We start from the raw sequence: 26,069 nt of genomic DNA on the forward strand, positions 1-26,069 counted from the left end.
CTTTATTCAACCCATAGAGCATATAAATGGGCGTATATACCGTGATGTCACCCATTGGTTTTTGGACTTATGCTTTAAAGCATTGAGATTGGCATTTTGCACCGTCGCCATCTTGGTTATTTGGAGCCAGAAGTGACGTGAATTTGGACGAGAAGAGCAGCAGTTCGGCCTGCTGTTTGTCCTGCGAGCTACAGTACGTCGTCACTGGACAGTTCGGCCTGCTGTTTGTCCTGCGAGCTGCGTCGTCACTGGACAGTTCGGCCTGCTGTTTGTCCTGCGAGCTGCGTCGTCACTGGACAGTTCGGCCTGCTGTTTGTCCTGCGAGCTGCGTCAGTTCGGCCTGCTGTTTGTCCTGCGAGCTGCGTCGTCACTGGACAGTTCGGCCTGCTGTTTGTCCTGCGAGCTGCGTCAGTTCGGCCTGCTGTTTGTCCTGCGAGCTGCGTCGTCACTGGACAGTTCGGCCTGCTGTTTGTCCTGCGAGCTGCGTCAGTTCGGCCTGCTGTTTGTCCTGCGAGCTGCGTCGTCACTGGACAGTTCGGCCTGCTGTTTGTCCTGCGAGCTGCGTCAGTTCGGCCTGCTGTTTGTCCTGCGAGCTGCGTCAGTTCGGCCTGCTGTTTGTCCTGCGAGCTGCGTCGTCACTGGACAGTTCGGCCTGCTGTTTGTCCTGCGAGCTGCGTCGTCACTGGACAGGCGACCTGCTGTTTGTCCTGCGAGCTGCGTCGTCACTGAACAGTTCGGCCTGCTGTTTGTCCTGCGAGCTGCGTCGTCACTGGACAGGCGACCTGCTGTTTGTCCTGCGAGCTGCGTCGTCACTGGACAGGCGACCTGTCAATCACACCCTGAAATGTAGGGTGTGATTGACAGGTCGCCTGTCCAGTGACATAGTTTTTTTTAATTCTCTATTTTACTCTAAATAGGACCATCATTGACAAAATGAACATCATGCTGACTGTATTATATCAGACTTGAAACTGGTGATTGAGACATAAACTCATTAGGAAAGTGTTTAGTGGGATCATAAATCAAGTGAGAAGTAGGGCCGTTTTCCCATTCACTTCCATGTAACCGGACTTCTTTTTGCAACCAGTGGAGTTGCCCCTTGCAGTAGGTCATTCGAAAAAATGCAAGTTAAGTGACTTAAAGACCCTGGAAACCCAATATAAATATGCATTTCATCACACCACAGGAACCTATGTTAATAAGCCACCAGCCAAACGATGATGAATGTCGCAAAGTATATAAGTACATATTTTCCTTTTGTGCTGTTCATGAAAGCACTTTGCTTCTGAGGTTTTTTGTCCCTTGGTTGGTTCTGTCATTACCATGGCCACTGTTTTGATTTCTAGAGTGTGTGTGTGTGTGTGTGTGTGTGTGTGTGTGTGTGTGTGTGTGTGTGTGTGTGTGTGAGAGAGAGAGAGAGAGAGAGAGAGAGAGAGAGAGAGAGAGAGAGAGAGAGAGAGAGAGAGAGAGAGAGAGAGAGAGAGAGAGAGAGAGTGTGTGTGTGTGTGTGTGTGTGTGTGTGTGTGTGTGAGAGAGAGAGAGAGTGTGTGTGTGTGTGTGAGAGAGAGAGAGAGAGAGAGAGAGTGTGTGTGTGTGTGTGTGTGGGGGGGGGGTGAATAGGGTTAGCGTCAGCCACTTGATAAATGCTGGCTGACAAAATCAAATCTGCTGCACTCTATTTGTCTTCAATTGTCAGGCGTTGGATCTGTGAGTGCTTTTGTCTTGTCTTGTCTTGCTGGTGCCATTTGTATCTGCCAGGTTTGGAATAGAGAGAGAAAATGGCTCTTAGTGAATTCAGCAGAGGGTCCAGCTTTAATCTGAGCACTTTGTTATTCTGTTGGGCTGGATAGTGTTCTGCACCAATTCACATGGAGGGACTTGACGGCATGTCATGGAAAATTATTGATCAAATGCTTATTGATTGATTAGTTATTGGCTATGGCAATTCCATGCTGTATTTAGTGAACTGTGTTTTTCATCAATGCAGAGGATTGCTGTTCTGTGAGAACAAGTCTTTTGTTTTGGGAAGTGTCTAGAGAACATGTGAGTTTCTGTGAGAACCTGTGTCTTGTTGTGACTATAGACTGGATTTGTTATGTATTCTAGTGAACATCAGATTAACTATGGACGTCATGGAGAAGTACTGAGTTGGAGAGAATGAACTGCCCTCCAAGCTGGAGGGCGGGTACCTGAGTTTCAGTATATGATGTGAAGTAAACAATAATTCGGGGCTCTTGTATCGTCAAATGTAGACGAGGGGAGACCTCCGTGCACGGAGAGATGATTGTGGAAATAAAGAAAACCTCCTATGAACATTTAAAACGGATATCTAATTATTGATGAATCAGCAGGACATTGCAGTGGATTTTTTCCTCCACAACTTGGGGGCTCGTCTACGGGATCTCACGACTGGGATGCGGACCTCTGGCATGTCGACTGGTGATAACCTCCTGTCAAAGTTGGACCTGAAAGCTCGATTAATGCTAAGAGAGCAGGAGTCGACATGCGGAGGAATGTAGCCCAGCGCTGTGATCTGCGGAACCTGGTGAGGCAAATACACACTGAATGCAATGTTGATTGATCGGTTTTATGTCAAATTGAGTAGCTGTGAAATTTAGAATAATGTTATACAATTGGTTCTAAAAATAGACAATTGTAACTACTGCTAAAAGCTACAGGTCTGGGGGATGTGTGTGCGTGTAAAACGGATGTAACCACTGCCTTAGTCAAAATAGGATTTGTCTAGAAGAGAGTGGTGCGGGGTCATGGTGATGCTCGCGTGAGATAATATTAGATAAAACTCACTATTGCCGTTTCGGAGTATACTCACCGCCTTGGATAACGGATCCAGAAGAGGGTGAGGCGTGCGTTAGGTTAGAACGCACGTGTAAGAGGAGCTTACTATGAGCCGACTCATATTTGGGCAAGATTTAGAGAAGAAAAAATCGGCCTGTTTGTCGACGGGCAAACAGTAAAGACGCGGGTTGAAAGGTACACTTGGCGTCGACGTAAGTTGAAAGGTATACTTAGCGTCTAAAACTGCAGTATAAAGGGGTAAAGCAGCACATACCCAGACCTGAGCGTTGCGAAAGGAGGTATAAATTATATGTAAAAAAAGAAAAAAAGAAAAGTTGTTTTCAAAAGGTCTCTTTCCTTTGAACAAAAAAAAAGAAATAAAAAAAGGGGAGAGTGTGGGTGAAACTGAGCAGTGAGGCTCATTGAGGAAGAAAAAAAATGAGAAAAATGAATGGGAAATGACTGAGATATGAATGAGAAATTTCTGAATGAGAAAAATGAGAGGAAGAAAAATCACAAACTAAACTTTTTGTTGTGGGGCTAAACGTTCAAATTGAACTTTTTGTTTTGGGATGCAAGCGTTAAACAGGGGCTAAACGTTCAAATTCAACTTTTTATTTTGGGGCTTAAACGTTCATAATGTGTGTAGATAAGCCGGCCGGCTTATCTACACAAGTGGATCCACAGTGTGTTTTATTTTAACCCATACCTGCCTACAAAAGAGGGATTGGTTGTTATTTTGTTTTTATTGGTAATATCATAAGGTATTGGTTTTGATTTCGCACACACAAACAAAACCACAGTTGTTTAGAGAAAGCTCATGAGGAGCTATGGGTTTGTATTTGCAGAGGTCGAAATACACACCAGGAAAGCACATTTGTCTCAAGCAGACCTACACGCCACATTTAGAGGGAAATATAGACTGTATAAAAGTTATGGTCTAGGTGGTTTTGAAAAACCACAGAAAACAACAGCAACACATTTATTATGAAGGGGAAAAGAAAGTATGTCTGCCAGAAGCAATACATACATACATACCATACATACACTTTCAATTATCATGTGAGGAGTTTAATCTTTCGCTAGTGTCTCTTAATGTGTCTTAAAAGGTCTCAACCTGGAAATTGACCCGTGCCTCACCACCATCATGTAGCAGACTGAGAGTCAGCGCAAGGCTCAATTACACTGAAGACCGCCAGCGGTCCAGGCTCCAGCGGAGACCATCAGCACTCCGGGCAGGCTACAGCCATGGAACCGGCAGCAGCATCCGTACCGCAGCCACCAGCCCTGAACACCGCAGCTAGCGGCCAGCAATGGGAGAGAGTAAAATCTCTCCCTCCCGTGTAAGTGTTTCACCACACCGGTGTAAACGGGCTACAGAAATGCAATATGAGTGGTTTGCTTGCTGTAAAAGAATATATGACTGCCGTGGAGTTTTCGATTCATAGGCTTGGCCCGGAGGTTGACGCCACCTGGACAGTAACAGCGGAGAGGACTCAACGAAGCGAATCAAGACGGAGCGGAGAGGGTGTGAGGCGCTGGTCAATCACAGGCGAGAGGCTGACACGGCCGGAGACGCAAGCCAGTTGAGGGTGGAGGAGTTCACAGCAGAACTTCCTCCAAAGACACCAATTATGAGCAGATAAGTAATGACACACATGAACATTTGCATGTTACAGTTGTTTGACAAACCATTGTTTTAGTAAGAGAATCACACACTGTATACATTATGTACATGCAATGCACACAGAGCAAAAGTACTTTTATGCATTAGTACAGTATTGTTTAATAGAAGTTATGTTTTTTTTAGGAAAAGTGAGTGTTTAGCCTGGAAAACCCTTATTGCCAAGCGAAAAGGTAAATGTTTGTGAACACACTGAGATTTCTCTCCCCCCCCCCGCTTCTCGGCCTGAAGCCTTGAAGCGCGGCACCTTCCAGATAACCACAGTGCATAGCGCACACACATTTCCCAAGAGGACTGAGAGAGGCAGAGACAAGTTAAAGGGTGTCTCTCTCTCTAAAAAATAAGTATATAGAAAAACTGCTAAATTAATTGACACATGCGTTATATGGCGCATCTGTCAAAGGGGGTAAGCAGCTTTTGTTTTTGTGTCTGTTTTTTGTTTTGTTTTTAAGTTTTTTTGTGTTGTTTGTTGTGTATGTGTTTGTGTGCCTGTGTGACTGAGACAATCAGATGGACAAGCAGACTGAGACAATCAGATTGGACAGTAGATTGGGACGATCTCCAATGCCAGATGCTGAGATTCAGCCTCCCACATCCTTCACCAGCGCAATTAGCTTAGTCTCTGCATACACACACACACACACATGCGAAAGTTTGAGGACAGACCGGATGAATGGCGAAGGACAGACAGTGTGGTGCACTCAGGCGAGTGCATCCTTCGTGACGGTTTCCCCCTGGCGAGTAAGATGCTGAGAGTCGTACTTGGTGTGGTTTGTGTAAAAAACTGTGATCATGTGTATTAAAAAGCGTTTTGGAACCACAGGAGACAGAGGAAGTGTGAACACAGTGTGAATGAGTGAAGCCTTGGAACGGTGAAAGGTGTGGGATTGTTGAAGGGAATGTTAATGTACACCAGTTAGACAGGAAATAATGGACTCCAGTGTGACTAGAGAGCGGAGAGGAGGACAAAGACTCGAGACATGACTTGGACTTGTAAGATGACTTGTGAGCTGATAGGTCGCGGGTTCATTTCCCAGCCTTTTGAGCAGAGTACATGCCAAAGTCGACTTGGGATGTATGTCTGCCGGATGCTTGGAAGGGAACCCAAAACATGGAGGTTAATCTGACTAATGTACTCTGTAGGTTGTGTAAATTGTGTATTAAGCAGGGTTGGGGGTAATTTAATCAAATTGTGTGTTAAATGAATATAAACATATTCTAAACTACCAAGTAGGGCTTAATTTGAATGTTTTTATATGAAATGTGAATAGCGGCTTGCTGATATGAGTGGATAGTGGAGGACGAAGTGGGAGGCGGGCCAAAACAATTTAGTGGAGGGGCCGCCTCTGACTTCGACTACCAGGATCCAACACCAGTGAACAGGAGCCAATTATCAGAAATGTGTAAACTGTGTGTTTTTAAGAAGAAAAAAAATTATGCCAAAAGTGTGGAGCAATAAAAAGGCCATTGACCTCTGACACACTTTGTTTATGCTATGAAATCCTGGGTAAATAATCATGCTTGATTTGATATTTAGCATCGCCAAGAGTTTGATTTGAGCAAATGATACATTGTAACATAAGTATGTATTAAGTATTAAGTAAGTAACCGAAATGAAGGACTTATTAATTGTGATTGTGAACACATAGGGAAATTTTAATCTATATAGATGTGTGAGATGATACATTTTTTTCTAACAAGTTAAGGATAATAGTTATGTTAGTTTTCTTTGACTGTGTTTGAACTTATAGTTTGTTATCAATAATTTATTTTTAATATTGATAATAATGATTTATTCTTATCAAAAGTGTGGAATTGTCATGGAAAATTATTGATCAAATGCTTATTGATTGATTAGTTATTGGCTATGGCAATTCCATGCTGTATTTAGTGAACTGTGTTTTTCATCAATGCAGAGGATTGCTGTTCTGTGAGAACAAGTCTTTTGTTTTGGGAAGTGTCTAGAGAACATGTGAGTTTCTGTGAGAACCTGTGTCTTGTTGTGACTATAGACTGGATTTGTTATGTATTCTAGTGAACATCAGATTAACTATGGACGTCATGGAGAAGTACTGAGTTGGAGAGAATGAACTGCCCTCCAAGCTGGAGGGCGGGTACCTGAGTTTCAGTATATGATGTGAAGTAAACAATAATTCGGGGCTCTTGTATCGTCAAATGTTGATGAGAGGAGACCTCCGTGCACGGAGAGATGATTGTGGAAATAAAAAACCTCCTATGAACATTTAAAACGGATATCTAATTATTGATGAATCAGCAGAGCATTGCAGTGGATTTTTTCCTCCACAGGCACTCCACCACCCACCCCCAAAATAGTATAGAAATAAGATTGGATAAAGAGTAACTCCATATATCTTGTTGCCAAACATCCTCTCCATTCAAGCTGAAGCAACAATCTGTCATTTTGGAATGTAATGGTGTCTTTGTTCAGAGTAATATTGTCCTTGTTCTCTCGAGGCAGTAACTTTGATAACTGTCAACAACTTCCAAGATCAATGGGATTTGAACCCATGCTACCGGCAGGAACAGTAGCCTGTAACTCATGTCTAAAGTGACAGCTGTAAACTTTATATACTCTAGCCTAGACGAGAGTAATGACACTGCTGGGCTTGGTGCCAAGACCTTGAACATGTTCCAGGTCCTTCAAGTTGCATGATATAAAAACATGATGCTACTACATGTACAGTAGGACATGTATCTGTTGCCATGCTGAAGCATGCTTAAAGTCCCTGGAAACCAGATTTTTTTTTTTATTATTTAGCATTTTGAGTTCATCACATCACAGGAACCTATGTTAATAAGCCACCAGCCAAATTTGAACGATGATGAACGTCGCAAAGTATATACATTTAGGTTTGACAGTCATGACAAAAGTCATGAGAATCAATTAGATTTTAGACAGTCTTTTCTCCCGCGGACTGTGTGGGCGTGTCCTGTGTGTGTGCATGCAGGACTTCTCCTCCTCCGAGAGAGAGACAGAGAGAGAGAGAGAGAGCGAGAGAGAGAGGGAGGGAAATGGAGAGAGAGAGGAGATAGAGAGAGAGAGAGAGGGAGGGAAATGGAGAGAGAGAGGAGATAGAGAGAGAGAGGGATGGAAATGGGGAGAGAGAGGAGATAGAGAGAGAGAAGGAAAGAGATGGAGTGTGTGTGTGTGTGTGTGTGTGTGTGTGTGTGTGTGTGTTCGCTCGTTGCACGGTGCGTACTGACAGAGAGGAAGAGAGACTCTGCCTCTACGAGTGCACAGCGCTACTGTGTGTGAGTGTGTGTGTGTGTGTGCGCGCGCATGCGTGCGTGCGTGCGTGACATTCGATTAAATCTTATGACGTGATAAGATTTTTCATTTGAGCACATCGCGCACCGCTCTCTTCAATGAGGAAGTGGAAATCCAGACCTTGTAGAAAAGTGGCGATTTTGGGGCTTTGGGTTGAAACTAATGTATCCTACTTTCTGAGGCACACAATTACTCACAAGACCCTAAATTTAATAGTTAGAAGGTTTTTGTGGATTTTGGTTTCCAGGGACTCTTAAGTGCAATGGCACCATAAATATTTTTTTTTGGTATTTCACAATACCTGTTGCAAACATACAAAATACCTGTTCTGAACATCTATCATCCTTAGAAAGAAAAAAAAAAAAAGATCAATAAAAGACTAGGGGCTCTATCTTCCCAAAAGCGCTAATTTAGCATTTGCGCTCGTTTAACGCCATGCGCAATGCAAATTTGGGGGCGGACACAAGTGCATGCCTGTGATAATTGTACTGGGCATTGGCTGCCCCATGCCAAAGCAGGCGTTTCGGCGCTAAAATGTGGGATAGATGGCGTTACCCTATCGTCAGCAGCGCAGTTTGCGCTAACAGCTTTGAAAAGGACCCCTTACACGCAAATACCTCTCTGCGCTGGCCGGGTGCGCTGCACGGAGATTACGGCTGCGCTCCCAGCACAGTGCGCAGTGGAAAGTGGAATTCCTTTTGGATATATCATACGCACAGCCTTGCCACGCCAAGACATCGCTGCTAAAATTGGGTATTAGCAGATAATTCAGTGAGGTAATCAATTATAACTCACTGAGAAACTTACGTAACGTAACGTAATGCCCAGCCTTGCCTGGCCACGCCTGTGAATAATTCTGGTAGTTGAGACCGCCCAAATCCCATTTGCGCAGGCATTTTGGGGCGCAGATGATTTTGCCACGGCTCTAATTTGCGCTTGCGACGGGTGCCGTGAACGTTTCCGCGTGCCCGCCGAGAATTGCATCCCCAACATATTTCGGGGCTGTTTTAACTTAGAAATCAGGGAGGTCACGTCTACCAGACAATTATATCACTTTTAAACAGTTACATTTCTGTATAAATCATTACAAGTAAGCTCCCGTGAGGTGGGGATATTTTTTTTTGCTGCTCGGCGGGGGAGCAAAACTCGGCAGAACACCTGGCGGATGGCGCAAGGCGGTATGCTATCTTCCGTGCATTAAGGCACGCGCAAACAGTGCACAAAGCGCTATTAGGGTATAGCGCCTGTCGGAAGATAGAGCCCTAGAACTCCTTTCTAGTGTCCCGTCCCTCACCATGCCCACTGAACTGGCAGTGCTCACTCCGACCCTGCCTCCTCCTCATGAGCAATGAGCAATTGCTCATTTCAAATGTACCTCGTTGGCGTGCCCTATATATATATATATATATATATATATATATATATACATGTATATATATATATATATATATATACTATTTTTATATGCATTTTACGTCTGAAATTTACAAAATGTCTATGGAAAAATGAATGACTGATGAAATACCTTGGTGCAGATGCTGAACCCAAAAGAGGGCATGACTTTGGCACTCTGTATTAATGCTAAATTGATGCATACACAGAGAAACTTCTTCCTCATGTCACCCTCCTCTCTTTAGATCAAATCAGACAACACATGCAGCATGGTGTTCAATGTCAAGGTGCTCAAACATTCATTTTGCTATTCAGAGAAAGTTAGTGGTATTAAACCTCAAGCGTCTCTCCATTTAGCTGATTAGAGGACATCACAGCCATGAGCGAGATCATGGAGAGCAGATCAAAATCTTGGTCCAGCAGCCATGATATGGAAATTGCAAATTGCAAATGAGAGATTTATTTCTTCTGCTAATTGTCCCGTCCCTCACATGCCCACTGAACTGGCAGTGCTCATTCCGACCCTGCCTCCTCCTCATGAGCAATGAGGAGCAATTGCTCATTTCAAATGTACCTCGTTGGCATGCCCTATATATATATATATATATATATATATATATATATATATATATATATATATATATATATATATATATACACACACACACACACACACACACACACACACACACACACACACACACACATACATACACACACACACACACACACACACACACACACACACACACAACAAGTAGAAGCTCGGCATATTGGTTTGTTCATATTCCTGATTGGTGCTGTTGGCATTTTAATCAACCATCAATTAATACATTTTCTATTTATATAGAGCCAAATCATAACAAGCGTTATCTCGAGGCGCTTTACAAATAGAGCAGGTAGAAGACCAGACTTTTTATTTTAGACCCAACAACAATTGAAACAATTCTCACATGTGCTGGCGATCACTGGCATGTGTTGTATGTATGTCTCCAGTGTTACCGTGGTTACCTTGCGGTTTCCATGGCTATTTGAGCACACGAGGAGCGAGAGTGCGCTCATGCCACAGCAAAGCGTAGGGGTCTCGTGTGTTATTTCCCCTCTAACCACGTCTCAAGCAAAATGGCCCTTTGTGATAGGACATGCCGGCACAGATTAAAACGTCAAACTGTGATTTATCTGAGAGCCGCGGCGGCGTGTCGCGGTGTCGCCCGTCCTGCTCTGATGAATGACTGGCTTGTGGCGTATCCACTGTGGAGGTGCGTGGGCCGTTTCCCAAAGGAGTGGGCTGGCCACTAAGTGTTGCTCACTAGGCTGCAGGTGCTACATAGGTGACTCCCTTTAGGTGACAGCTGCTTCCACTGGCGAGCTACGATATATCATTAACTATTTCCCCGCCTGCTTTTCTGTTGTTGTTGCCAGCCACAGCCAACATTTTTGATCATGTTCACTAATCTTATACCCACAGAATATGTTCTTCTATGAATATTGTAGCGATCCGGGGTTTTAGCTAGGAACTGATGTGTGGGGTTGTTCCTGGGGAACGGGGTGGAAGTGGGACTTCCGGTCTGAAGGTGTGAACAGAAAGCGGGGAAGCTGGCAGCTAGCTAGGAGCGTGACAACCGCCTAGAGTTGTATGCAATAACTGTGAATAAAAGCCTGTACCAACTATAAGCCTCCTGATTCCTGGACGAATACCTGAATCGTCACAATATGTAAACAGTTAATATATTAATTTGTAACAGCACAGGCGAGGCTGGTATCAAGTAGGTGACAGATGACAGGCTGGTATCAAACCTGAGATCTGTCATTCACTAGCGCAACACGTTACCCATCAGACCAAAGGGACAATCCCGTTGGCCAAGGACCAACATGATCGAGACACCGGAACGCTACACTATGAAAGAACAGATCATCTACTTTCATAAATAAAAAAATCTAGCTTCATTCGATCAACACTTGAATGTCGGTAGCTTTCGGACAGAAATCTGAGAAAAATGCATATTTGTAAGAGTAATTTTCGGGGATCCTGAACCGAATCCAATGTCTCTGAGGGTGGATACTCGTAGAGATGGATCGAGCTCATCCACCAGCTGGAATTGATTGAAATTGGTTGAATGAATGGGAAACTTACTTCTGGGGCAAAATATGTCACGTGACTGTTCAGTTCTATAAACAGATAGACGTAGGATTAGATTGATTACAACTGTGTCACAAAATGATCAAATTATCGTACATTTGGGGGATTTTGGGATTATTGATCGTACATCGTACAGAGGTCGAAGTTATCGTACAAATCCGATAATTATCGTACGTCTGGCAACGGCGGTGCTGGCACAACCATCTGCTGCAATTTACGGCTCAGTGTCTTGCCCAAGGACACTTCAACATGCGGACGGGAGGAGCTAGGGTTCCAACCACCAACCTTCTGATTAGCGAACGACCACCCGCTCTACCTCCTGAGCCGCAGCCGGCCGTATAACAGAGAAAACATGGATTGCCGGGGAAAAAGTCATCATTGGCGAGGAAGCGTTGTCTCATGAATAGGGGTGTCACGATACACTAATTTCACGATACGATACGATACACGATATTTTAACAATATTTTTTTTAACAAAAGTAAATAATTTTTATGTATTTATTTATCATTTATTTAACCATGTGAGTCCCGTTGAAATCGAAACCTCTTTTCAAGGGAGCCCTGAGAAAATACTGGAAAAATAGTCTTTCATTTGAAATACACAAAATACAAAACAAATGCTGTTTTTGGAAATTGTTATTATAATAACTAGAAAACAACATGGAAGATAATGCTTCGCTTGCAATAGAATGTATCACACTGTCACAAACTAAATGTTTGTTGCATGGTGAAAGAAAAATAAAGTATATTTCTTAAATAACTCATGCTCAATGGTCCCTAAACTTATGTAATCTTATGTACCCCTTGAGCTGTTTTGCCATGCCAGTAGTAGTCTACCCCCTCACTCATGCGTGTTGATTCTGCTAAATTTGTTCTATTATTATTCAGGAGCAATTTTTTTTTTTTTTTTTTTTTAACGATATCATTTTTTTCTGACGATACGCATATCGTGACGTTTCGATATCGCGATATATCGTGCGACGAAATATCGTGACACCCCTACTCATGAATGATGAGAAATGTCGTCAATGGCAGGGAAAGTTTTAAATCCCGGCACTGGAGCCTTAACGCTTCATCTGAAAATGTCATGATTGCATCCCCCCCCCCCCATCATATGTTGTTTCTGGAGACATGGATGATTTAACATGTAATGGAGTTTTATGCCTCAGGTGATTAAGATAGCATCTCAGCAGGGGCGAGTAAGACTCCCTCATAGGCATAAAATGTCATTTGTACTTTATTATTTTTGGTTATTATTACGCCTCGATACACTTGTCACCAGCCCCTCCTCTCTGGTGCTCCCGCTGGGTAAACCACACAGAGCTGTTTCTGCACTCTCTTTATTATGATTCCATCAATGGCAAAGACTGTTGTTTAAGCTACATTTTTGTCACATTCACCTCTTCACAGCACTTTCATAGCACTTCACAGATAATAATACTACAAATGATGTCCTCTTTTTATAGCTTTGCACAATATTTCCTTTTGCCTCATAGACAATCATCTTGTGCAAACATGCATTATGTTTTTCTTCTTCCCCCCCACCCCCCCCCCCACCTCCAATGTCTATGGTTTAAAATCCATCAAAACATTTCAGCCACTTTACACTTTTTGACTTACAAAAAATATTCCACCGACTGTTTTCCTGGAAAAAGACTGAGACGACAAAAGTAAAAGTAGAAATACCATGATGCGTCGATGAGAATAATGTGAATGGATCATGTGAATCTTGGATGAGAATACTCATAGTATATCAAAGTACATACATACTTTTAAATTCTGCACATTTCCACGTATTTTATGCCTCTGGGCTGTAAGCTTAACAGTATTAATGACTACTGTATTCATTTTAGTAATTTACAAGAGGAAAAACCGTCACAAGGTATGAACTTGATTGTAAAAATATGACACACTCATCGTCTTCCAGTCCAGCTGCCTGTGAACTAAGGCATTTGTCAAATGGCATCTTGTTCTTGTAAGTATGACTTCACATTGTGACCAGAACAAACTGAATCATTTCACATGTGGAGAGGGCCAAGTTTATGAAGGACATTCCTTTTCATCTTTAAGATCGGGGGGCTCTGGGTGGCTGCGACTCACGTCCGACAGCAGAGCAGTTTGTGAAAGACATTCCGGAACTCTGCGTTGAAGGCGGTGTAGATAATGGGGTTGACGGCGCTGTTGACGTAGCCGAGCCACGTTACTACGGAGATGAGTGTGGGACCGATGTCACAGGATTCACACAATACCTTGGTGACGTGGACCACGAAGAAAGGCGTCCAACAGGCCAGGAACACACCTGTGGGACATGGAAGATAGAACCAGTTACTCAGTATTTTAAAGGGGGAATAAGGACGATCGTCCTCATGTCCTTTTGTCCTGTGAATCTCATCTGGATGCTTATGACTTTGTGACTTTATTCTCTATTTGTGACTTTATTATTTACTAGAAATGTCATGCGCTTTGCGCGCTCAATTTCTAGGGTGGAGACTCTGGAGACGATGCGTGCTGGCATGAGTTTTTGGGTGTGACCGAACTCATGCCAACTGTTCTGTTTAGCACGCCCTTCTGAGGTCTTCTGCATGTACGGCAGGACCAAACGGTGACCTGGTCCAGGTCTTCTGCGGTCTTCTGCATGTGAGGCAGGACCAAACGGTGACCTGGTCCAGGTCTTCTGCGGTCTTCTGCATGTGAGGCAGGACCAAACGGTCACCTGGTCCAGGTCTTCTGCATGTGTGGCAGGACCAAACGGTGACCTGGTCCAGGTCTTCTGCGGTCTTCTGCATGTGAGGCAGGACCAAACGGTGACCTGGTCCAGGTCTTCTGCATGTGTGGCAGGACCAAACAGTGACCTGGTCCAGGTCTTCTGCATGTGTGGCAGGACCAAACAGTGACCTGGTCCAGGTCTTCTGCGGTCTTCTGCATGTGAGGCAGGACCAAACGGTGACCTGGTCCAGGTCTTCTGCATGTGTGGCAGGACCAAACGGTGACCTGGTCCAGGTCTTCTGCGGCCCCCGGCTTGTGCGGCAGGACTAAACGGTCACCTGGTCCAGGTCTTCTGCATGTGCGGCAGGACCAAACGGTGACCTGGTCCATGTCTTTCGTCCTCTTGTGGTCTGGAAGTGGCTCGAGCTGGTCCATGTTGTTGTCGCAGTTTCAGGCTTGACTGGCTGGGCTGTGAGTCGTCCAATTTATAACCTCCGAGAGGAGAAGACAAGTCCTATCGATAGATTACATACTTGTCATTGTGGTCATTAGCTGATAAACTAGCCAGAAGACGTGTCTGGTCAGGCAGGTTTTGTGAAGCTTTGGAGGTGAGATGGAAGTTATTCTGTATAGGTGTCGGCGCATTCGAGGGTTGAGAGTTCAGTGTAAATGTGCGTTAGATTAGAAGCATGCTTGTGGTTTGAGTGAAGTGGTTTTCAAGGAGGTAGAAATGAGCTTCTGTTTTTACTTTGCAATGCAAAGTTTGACTTTGCCCTTTGGATTGCAGCTTTACTGTCATTATGGTTACTCTTGAAATGCATGTACTGTAACACTTAACTGGCATTTCTAAATTAAGTCCATTTAGCCGATTAGCTGGCAATATTTTAGTTATTCAATATATAATGTAGTGCTCTCTCTCTCACAAACACACTCACACACTCACACACACACACACGCACACACGCGCACGCACGCACACGCACGCACATGCACACACACACACACACACACACACACACACACACACACACACACACACACACACACACACATACACACACACACTCTTCACAGGCTTATCAAAGAGAGGGCCTTGGTTCATCAGTCAATTTGCACAAATACACAATATGACAACATGAGGTTAAATCCAACATCTCTCCACCATTATCAATTATTGCTTTCAATATAGAGGCAGGCAATGAACCCGTTATGCATATTCAATCTGAACATTAGCCTTCTCCTACATGCTCATACAATATGTTGATGTATCTTCCCCCTGTGGATTCAGATCAATGACTGAACCTGATCCAGAGGAAATGCTCTTATTGGCCTTTTCTCATCTAAAGCGGCACTAGGCAACCTCATACTGTGGCAGCAGCAGAATTTTGAGATTTTGAAGGACTTCATTACCCAGAAATCCTGTAAAATGACATCAGTAGATTGACCGAAATGTCTTCATCTTAGCAGCTGGCAGGAGGGTTGAGTCATGATGTCATCTTTAACCCCATGTTGGACCCCTCGTGTTGTCCATGGTACCCTGAGGCACATAGCTGTGTATCATTATCTACTCACCCACTACAACCGGCAGGACCTTCATAGCTTTGCGTTCCCTCCCGCTCACTCTGCTGCTCTTGCTGTTGCGCCGCCCTCTCTTGGCTCCGTGTGCCTTGGCCAGGCCGTTCTCCTGGGCGCTCGCCCCCTCCCTGGGTGGCCTCTCGGCGGGCTCCGCATCCGACACACTGTCCATCTGCGTGGTCATGGGGTCACTCTCCGGCGCTATCCCCGCCCCGTCCTGCTGCTCCTCTGCCACTGGGGTCGCTGTGGGCGACGTCATGGACACGGTAGACGGAGATGTAGGACTCAGCCCGGCGGGCGTGACATACACCACTTTCTCCCGACTCCCCGTCTTCCCAGCCTTTTCCCTGCGCAAGGCGGAGCTGAGGCGTAAGGAGAGGGCACGGTGGCCTCCACCTGCCGTCAGTGGTGGGTAGAGTAAACAAAAACGGTACTCAAGTAAAAGAACAGTTACTTTATAATACTAGGCATCTCGAGCGCTTTGTGCGCTCATTTCCTAGGCTCACCAGCTACACAGGGCCTGCAGCTCGCCGAGCTGACCCTGCGCGGCCTCGCCCACAGCTTGGCTGCCGCGTGGCCTCGCCTGCGCTATTGGCACGGGCGGGTGTGTGTGTGTTGCTCACAAGATGTTATTGCCCTTAGGTTTACATGCGCGCAGGTATGTGTGTGCATTTACATCCGTCTTATGACATCACTGATGACTCAGTGATGTCACAATGTTGATGATGTCACTGATGACATCATCAGTGATGTCACAATGCACAATTACTCAAGTGACATCATCCTTATGACATCATCAGTGATTTCTGACATGATTTCTGACATTTATGACTGATGAGTGGGCCAAAAATTGAAACAGAACAGAGATGCCCACATTGCCAAATGTATAGATAGATATTTACTCAAGTAGAAGTAAAAAGTACCCCAAAAAATAATTACTTTACTAAGAGAAAAAAGTATCTCGTAAAACAACTAGCCTACTGAGTAACTTCATGAGTAAATAGATGCAATTTATTACGGTAACATTATAGTCCGTAGTCGTCCCTTTCTTAACCGTGGAGCATGTGGTGCAAACGTTAGGTTAAGAGATGGGTTTGGATTAACCCCAGTAGAAAGACCCTCCATCATTCTAGTCAAGGTTAACGAATAGGCAGGCTGATAGACTTGCCCAATAATAAGCCCCTTGCAGACAGGCTAGTAGTTCCCAGTAAATTAATGACTGGGATAACCTTTCAGGGACCACTGTGACCACTGTGTTTCACTATTCATTAACCCTACAGTACATTCAGGGACATTTCCACCTTGCACCCTTTCACACCTTTTCAGCTGGGATAGATGGGACAAGGGTTTTTTATATGAGCAAGGGGCAGTCAAAGGAAGGGGAGGTGAGGTGGGCAGCTGTCTTTTGAAGCCACTCATTCAAGTTTCATAAGTACATATATTTTATTGCAAATGTACTTGAGTAAGGGTAAAAAGTAGTCTGTAAAAAAACAACTCTTAGAAGTACAATTAATAATACACACACACACACACACACACACACACACACACACACACACACACACACACACACACACACACACACACACACATACACACACACACACACACACACACACACACACACACACACACACACACACACACACACACACACACACACGTATATGTGTGTATGTATATATATGTATGTACCGGTATGTATATATATATATATATATATATATATATATATATATATATATATATATATATATAACTTAGTAAATCTACTCGAGTACTACCCACCTCTGCCTGCCGTCTGGGACCGGCTGCGGCTCGTGCTCCAGCGCCGCAGGCCGCGGAACATCCAGTAGTATAAGAAGAGCATGACGGGACAAGGCACGAAGAAGGAGCAGACCGAGGAGTACACCACGAAGCGCTCGTCCTCCAGCTTGCAGACGGTGGGGTCGCGGTGCGGCACCTGGTTCAGGCCGAAGATGACGGGGCTCGCCACGACCAGGGAGAGTACCCAGGTGGCGGTGATGAGGGCTAGCTGGCGCACACTGAACTGGTTCCTGTTGTACTTCAGGGGCACCACCACTGCGATGTACCTAGAAGAAAATAAGGCACCCCAAAGTTCTGCAATTGTTCTCTGGTTCAAAGTTGTTCTCAGGGCTCCAACGTTGTCCTTGAAATCCTTACAAGTCTGTGAACTTGAGGGGGGAAATCAAGGCGTTGAAAGTTTTTGAAAATAGACATGGGTCATTGAAAGTGCTTGAATTGATATATTTTGTGCAAGAATAGAAATTGCTTGATAGATATATGGTTTACTTAATGTTAACACAGCACGGTTGAAAAGTGTTCACACGTTCACATTGATGACTGTGTAAAAGTAATTAACCTTGATGATCCGTGTCTCAAACTATGCCCTGTTGGGTCCCTGAATTTGAGGGAATTGGGCCTGGAAAGTCCTTGGATTTGATGTTTTTAGAAGGTGTGGGGACCCTGTGTCCACACCCCCCCCCCCCTCAGACAAGAATCCTTGTAATAAATGTTTGAATAGAATGCTTGATACACACTTGCCTCCCACTCCTTCAACACGATATTCTCGGAAAATGTCTCTGGCCCAGATCAGTCAAATTTCACTGTCTAAATCTTGCCTGTCTCATGTGCACACAAATAAAAATGTGGCTCCAAATTGCTGGATGTGCGTGGATGGATAATTGGTTGTTTTTTTCAATGCTCTGATCTTTGGTAACACTTTATAATAACGTTCAGACGTAAGTGATTTATAAGCCTTTAGTTAATGATGAACTAACCATTTACAAAACATGAATATACATTTATAGATGATTAATAAATGTTATGTTAACATACAAATGTGTTGTAAGTCATCTATAAACCTTTAGTAAATGAAGTGTCCCTCTCCTGTTATAAATGATGTGTAAATCATTTACAATTCATTTACAAGGCTTTCTGCATCCCCTAATCTAAAGTGTAAACCATTCATGACACATAAATGTGTTACATACAAGGGGGTAGCTCTGTCAAAATTGAAGCCAATGCAGAAGTGTCCTCTTTGCCTGCAGGGGGCGACCCATTGGTTTGTGGAGTTCTGTTTTGAAACCTCAAGTATGGCCTCAGTAAACACTTTCCTAGTGCATTTATGGTCTCAATCGCTATATGTTTTGGGGTGTGATTGGCAGGTCACTTGTCCATTGATCACACAGCTCGCGATCACGGACCAATAGCAGGCCGTGCTCTGTGGGAAACCCCTGGACTTGTGTCGAGATCCAAGATGTAATGGCCAAAATGCCATACATGAGGCGTCAAAAAACACAAGTCCACAGACCAATGGGTCGCCCCCTGCAGGCCATTCGAAAGAATGCAGGTTTAAGTGCACTTCCGCATTGGCTTCAATTTTGACAGAGCTACCCCCTTGTATGTAACACATTTATGTGTGATGAATGGTTTACACTTTAGATTAGGGGATGCAGAAAGCCTTGTAAATGAATTGTAAATGATTTACACATCATTTATAACAGGTGAGGAACACTTCATTTACTAAAAGTTTATAGATGACTTACAACGCATTTGTGACATGTTAACATAGCATTTATTAATCATCTACAAATGTATATTCATGTTTTGTAAGTGATTAGTTCATCATTAACTAAAGGCTTATAAATGACTTACAACTGAACGTTATTATAAAGTGTTACCCTGACTTTTTTCTCTCTCTACCACCAAAACTTTGTAATGCAGGTCTTTTTAGATGTTTGATGTAGTAGACTGACTCCCTGCTGCCACAGTTATGTTCACCTGAGTTGTGTAATTAGATGCCTTGATTCATTAGGCAATTATTCATGCAGATTTCTTAATTTCTGATATGTAGTGAGCTTTTATTCTAAAAAAGAAAAGGGTGGCAAAAAGGGAAACTGATTTTCACAATTACTTGACAGAGTATCCTAAATCAATAACGAGCATCCTGATATATTTTGGGCCATACTTGATGTAGTTTAATTTGCAGATTTTAATTAGCTTTGCATGATCGGCAATTGTGGTTATGATCTTTATACGATAAATATTATCACACACTTTCAACTTTCAAATTCTGAGCACAGAATATTATCCAATTACATGATGAGATAAATTGTTATCTCATCACTTAAGTGCATGACTTGCATTTTGAGATATTTCTGATAAATGCTTTCATGGTTTATCACCGTTAATTGTGATTGTGACCATCATCTGCAAGTCACAGACATTGAGTAACTGCAGCAGTCTTAAAGAACCCCAGTTCGTCCCAGGTCCTTTCTGTGTGGAGTTTGCATGTTCTCCCCATATTTGTGTGGGTTATCTCCGACCATCAAAGACATGTGTGTTAGGGTTAATACTCCTGTCATAAACATGTATGTTAGGGTTAATACTCCTGTCAAAGACATGTATGTTAGGGTTAATACTCCTGTCATAAACATGTATGTTAGGGTTAATACTCCTGTCAAAGACATGTATGTTAGGGTTAATACTCCTGTCATAAACATGTATGTTAGGGTTAATACTCCTGTCATAAACATGTATGTTAGGGTTAATACTCCTGTCATAAACATGTATGTTAGGGTTAATACTCCTGTCAAAGACATGTATGTTAGGGTTAATACTCCTGTCATAAACATGTATGTTAGGGTTAATACTCCTGTCATAAACATGTATGTTAGGGTTAATACTCCTGTCATAAACATGTATGTTAGGGTTAATACTCCTGTCAAAGACATGTATGTTAGGGTTAATACTCCTGTCAAAGACATGTATGTTAGGGTTAATACTCCTGTCATAAACATGTATGTTAGGGTTAATACTCCTGTCAAAGACATGTATGTTAGGGTTAATACTCCTGTCAAAGACATGTATGTTAGGGTTAATACTCCTGTCATAAACATGTATGTTAGGGTTAATACTCCTGTCATAAACATGTATGTTAGGGTTAATACTCCTGTCAAAGACATGTATGTTAGGGTTAATACTCCTGTCAAAGACATGTATGTTAGGGTTAATACTCCTGTCATAAACATGTATGTTAGGGTTAATACTCCTGTCATAAACATGTATGTTAGGGTTAATACTCCTGTCATAAACATGTATGTTAGGGTTAATACTCCTGTCAAAGACATGTATGTTAGGGTTAATACTGTACATTCTGTATGTGTGTGTGTGTGTGTGTGTATGTGTGTGGGTGTGTGTGTGCGTGTGTGTGTGTGTGTGTGTGTGTGTGTGTGTGTCTTTGTATGCATTATTGTGGTCGCCAATTAGGCACTCTTGTATCTGACCAACTCCCAACATCTGATTGCATTACTAGTGTTTATGTCCTTTGTACTCTGTATCTATGTGGACATAAATAAATCATTTAAATGTGTGTGTGTGTGTGTGGCACTGGCAATTCTAACTGGAGTTCCAACCGACAGCAGTTGAAAATTACCCATCTGGCTAACACTGATACATTTGCAGTAATGTTCATTAATGTGCGTTGTCCCTCAAATCAATAAATAAAAATAAAAATGAATTTTTAGGCAGGTTTGAGCTTAATACTGTCCACTATGAGAGACATGTTATAGGGAGAGTCACCTGTCAACGCTGATGGCACACAGGTTGAGGATGGAGGCGGTGCACAGCATGACGTCCATGGTCATCAGAGCATCACAAATGTATGTGCTCAAGGTCCAGATGCCACCCAGAAACTAGACACAGCACAAACACACACCCTGAATACACCCAGAAACTAGACACAGCACAAACACACACCCTGAATACACCCAGAAACTAGACACAGCACAAACACATACACCGAATACACCCAGAAACTAGACACAGCACAAACACACACCCTGAATGCACCCAGAAACTAGACACAGCACAAACACACACCCTGAATACACCCAGAAACTAGACACAGCACAAACACATACACCGAATACACCCAGAAACTAGACACAGCACAAACACATACACCGAATACACCCAGAAACTAAACACAGCACAAACACATACACCGAATACACCCAGAAACTAGACACAGCACAAACACACACCCTGAATGCACCCAGAAACTAGACACAGCACAAACACATACACCGAATACACCCACAAACACATACACCGAATACACCCAGAAACTAGACACAGCACAAACACACACCCTGAATGCACCCAGAAACTAGACACAGCACAAACACATACACTGAATACACCCAGAAACTAGACACAGCACAAACACATACACCGAATACACCCAGAAACTAGACACAGCACAAACACACACACCGAATACACCCAGAAACTAGACACAGCACAAACAGATACACCGAATACACCCAGAAACTAGACACAGCACAAACACATACACCCTGAAGGCACCCAGAAACTAGGCACAGCAAACACACACCCTGCACAACATAGGGAAACTTTTCATGAAGCACCTTGATCAGGTGAATACAGGTAAAAGCCATTATTCCATAGTAATTTCCCCTGTAAGTTTCTGCAATCCACGGATACGTACAATCTCAAAAACGTAAATTTGAAACAAAACGTCTGCCTTTTATGTTTCTAAAACATGGCATAGGCATGCGTGGGTTGAAACGTTGCATCTTGTAGTTGTAAATAAATATTGGGAGATGCTCCACGCGTAGGGGTAGGCGATATGGCCAAAATCTATCACGATTTTTTTCAGGCATGTCCCCGATCCACGATCTTATCATGATTCTTTTTCATGTTGGTTAAAGACTATTTTGCAAGTTACTGAACAGTACAACTATGGCTGGGCGATATGGACCAAAAATCATATCTCTGTATTTTTAGGCTGAAATATCTTTTGCATTTTCTACAAAGTGGGCTAAATGTTCAGTTGTAAGCCACATGTGAGATGTCACAAGCACCTTTATTAAAACAAGGCTGGGATCAAAATAAAATGCAAAGACAAGGGGGTTCCTTCCCTGACTATTGGTGCTTTCACAAAATATTTACACAATGAGATTTTTGATAAATAATCATCAGTAATGTGGATATAGTCTAATGACTAAGTGGGTAAACGCAAATAACAGAACATCTAGAACAGTCTGGTAAGTTCAGAAAATTACATCACTTTACTATGCAGCCTTTAAAAGCAGGAAAAGACTATATATGCCATATCATGAGATTACGATATCTAGTCTCCTATCACGATTGAAGCGGATCAGAGAAACGTGTTGATCTGTCTGTTGCAAATAAATGAACCTTTGAAGTAAGTCGCTCTTCCTGCAGATGTGTGGTGGAATGTGCGGTTCCTTCCTATATGGATCTGTATCCTGATACGTTTTTGATCCAGTATATTTAGATGTTTCTTGCTGCGACCAGCACCTCCTGCTCTGGATACACACGAGTGCTCTCCCATTGTTCTCATATCACGGTATCGATATAATATCGCGATATTGCCCTACTCACACGCGTACACACACACACACACACACACACACACACACACACACACACACACACACACACACACACACACACCCGTACACCACCTCCTTACCTCGGAGTAGACATAGAGGGGCAGCACCAGCACGGCGAGCAGCAGGTCTGCTACGGCCAGGCTGATGATGAAGTAGTTGGTGGCTGTTTTCAGTGAGCGCTCGGTGAGCACGCTCAGACACACCAGCACGTTGCCCAGGATGATGACCAGGATTAAGGGCACACCCAGGACCAGCGCCAGGTAGTTGTAACCCCCCTGCTCCAGCCCGTCTGGAGGGGTGCCAGGCGTCACATTGTCCATGATGGAGGCCCCAGACAGCACTGCTGGCTTACACTTAGCATCTGGGGAGACACGACAGAAGAGGCTTAAGTAGCTGTGTGTGTGTGTGTGTGTGTGTGTGTGTGTGTGTGTGTGTGTATCTTGCACTATTTTGACGCTATTGTGTTTGGGGGCAATGTGGGGGGGTCGGCCCCTTGCTCGGATTACGCCCATTTTTTAACTCAACGTTCATTTTTATGTCAACTAACGCACAGGTAAAGTTTTGTGACTGCATCTTCCATTCCTTCAGAATGAGTCTCTTGGCGACAGTCATCCCTTTGTCAGAGACTGCTGCACAGGGGATCATGTCTATGTTCCCCGGGTTCTATGTTCCCCGGGTTCTATATTCCCCGTTTTTCACTAACCTCTCCCAGCCCCCACGCCAAACCTAACCTCCCCCCATGCCTAAACCTAACCTCCCCCAGACCCTAACCCAAAACCTAACCTCTCCCACCCCCACGCCTAAACCTAAGGTCGGCATTGCGGGTGGTCGGCATAGCGGGTGGACACCATTTGGGAAAAGCGGGGAACATAGAACCCGGGGAACATAGGACCCAGGGAACATAGGGATGACCCCCTGCACAGCCGTATGGGAGGAGCAGAGAAGATTCCAAGCAGCCGAAGATAGCAAGTTCTGCCTCCGGCTGAAGAGATATTTTATAGGCCTTAGAGTACCAGCCAATTTTATAGGCCTAAGGGGGCTTTCACACTGGCGCCCCGTATACTGTACCATTCCCGAGCACACTTGTCCCCAAATTGACGCCAGTTTCGGAACGTTTGATGAGTGTGAATGTTACGTTCCATTCCACGCCCGGGCGCGCAACAGGGAACCGTGACAGGATCCACTTGAAAAGGTGGTCTGGGGAGCGCTTTGGCGTGCCCGGGCACGGAACACTTGCGAATGTGAAAGCCAACCGTTCCGAACCACATAGACAACACACGGGCGAGGATACACTGCAGGCATAGTTGATGACACAAGTGCACTCTGTTCCGTTTCCGAGCACGGAAGAAATGTTGTAATGTGAAAGCTGACCAGCGGAGGAGAGGGGAGGGGGGGTAATTGTGCCCGGGCGCAGAACGGAACGGAACGAAAGCAATCGTAGTGAGAAAGCACCCTTGTATCAGCCAGTGCGCGTGCGTGTGTGTGTGTATCTGTGTAGGTGTGTGCACACATTGGTCTCACCTTGCCGAGACCTGGCCTTGATACTGGTTGAGTTTGCTGGGTGCATTGCCCTCAGTCTGAGGGTAGAGTGTGTTTGTGTCAGCCAACTGTGTCCCCTCACCAACACTCATGACTGCCATGTCCAGAGCAGTGGACCTGTTGCTCTCTGATGCCTCCTGCGTGGCAGCTGTGAATATGAAACCTGCCAAAGAACAGCACAGAGTCATCACAATCTGCTCCTCAAAGCACAGAGTCATCACAATCTGCTCCTCAAAGCACAGAGTCATCACAATCTGCTCCTCAAAGTGCCTTCTGCTGTTTCCCACCTAATGGAAGCCATATTGGAAGTCATTTGGCTGTTTGTGTCAACTGCCTCTGCCTCTTGTGCACGTTGGAGTTTTAATATTTCTCGGAGCCAGAGATATTCTCACCGGTGCTCTGTGACAGATTAACCTTCTCAAGAACGTTTTTCAGAGCAGAAATTAGCTGGCAACTGGCAAACTTAAATGACAAAGAAGGAACTGTCTCGTCAAAATATAAATAAAAATATACATTCATCCATCATGGCCACCACCATGACATTCATGATTTTGGAAGGTCAGCAAATAGCCAGCTAGCTTACATAGACAGCTATGGCTAGTATGGCTAGTTTGAATTTAGAAAATCAGCTAGGCTACCTAGCTAATCTAGATAACTTAAATTGCATTTTTTTTTTTCAGTTAGTATCAAGAGCAAGACTTCATTAGCTCACTCCTCTCTTATCCCTCACCTTTTCCACTTGGCTTCAGACAGAAAAACTGTTTTTTGTGGTTCTCACTAACTCACTCAATCAGATTATTTCTGCCATGAGAGCGGGTCTGCCTCTAAATGTTGAAACTCTTATCATTAGGCAATTATCGTACAAATACGATCATTTCGCCCTCTGTACGATGTATGATCAATAATGCCTAAATCGCCATAATGTACGATAATTTGATCATTTTGTGACACTAGTTGTGATCAATCTAATATGGATCCTATACAGCTGTATTAGTCTATGTCTTCTCACGTCTGTGGAGCCAATTGCTTCATGCATTCATCTCCCCCCCGACAAAGTCATGTTAGTTCCTACAGTGGAAGGAACTAACCCTGGTAGATAGAGTTCTGGAATTTCCTACCCAAGTAGAAGTATTATTTTGCTGTTCATTTACCTCAGTGGAAGTAAAGTACTGGTGTAAAATGTACTTTAGTAAAAGTAAAAAGCACCTCATTTAAAAGGGAAGGTTATGAAAGTTACTTTTGATAAACATAGACTGTTGTGTTGTGATTTAAAAAATGAGTTTTGATTGGATAAACATCACAAACAAAGTGAATACCCCCCCCCCCCCACACACACACACACACACACACACACACACACACACACACACACACACACACACACCCCACCCTGTCATAAAAAGACGCCCGCTGCTCGTGTACAGTAATTTCCCTCCAAAAAGCGATCATTTTGACCCTCCGGTACGATAATTCGTTCCCACC

General features: G+C 43.8%; 1 protein-coding gene across 1 annotated transcript in view; it reads right to left on the reverse strand.

The window, feature by feature from the left end:
- Positions 1–13,397: 13,397 nt before the first annotated feature.
- drd4-rs (dopamine receptor D4 related sequence) overlaps positions 13,398–26,069 on the reverse strand; it is a gene marked incomplete at both ends in the record, with an annotated part of 64,293 nt that continues 51,621 nt past the window's right edge. Inside the window, 6 exons of the mRNA XM_083661548.1 lie at positions 13,398–13,600; positions 15,580–15,978; positions 17,371–17,675; positions 21,187–21,299; positions 23,129–23,409; positions 24,586–24,750. Of these exons, the coding sequence (XP_083517674.1) occupies positions 13,398–13,600; positions 15,580–15,978; positions 17,371–17,675; positions 21,187–21,299; positions 23,129–23,409; positions 24,586–24,750 (1,466 nt within the window). The remainder of the gene's footprint in view (positions 13,601–15,579; positions 15,979–17,370; positions 17,676–21,186; positions 21,300–23,128; positions 23,410–24,585; positions 24,751–26,069) is intronic.

This window comes from Poromitra crassiceps (assembly GCF_964638095.1).
Source record: "Poromitra crassiceps genome assembly, chromosome: 2".
NCBI lineage: Eukaryota > Metazoa > Chordata > Actinopteri > Beryciformes > Melamphaidae > Poromitra > Poromitra crassiceps.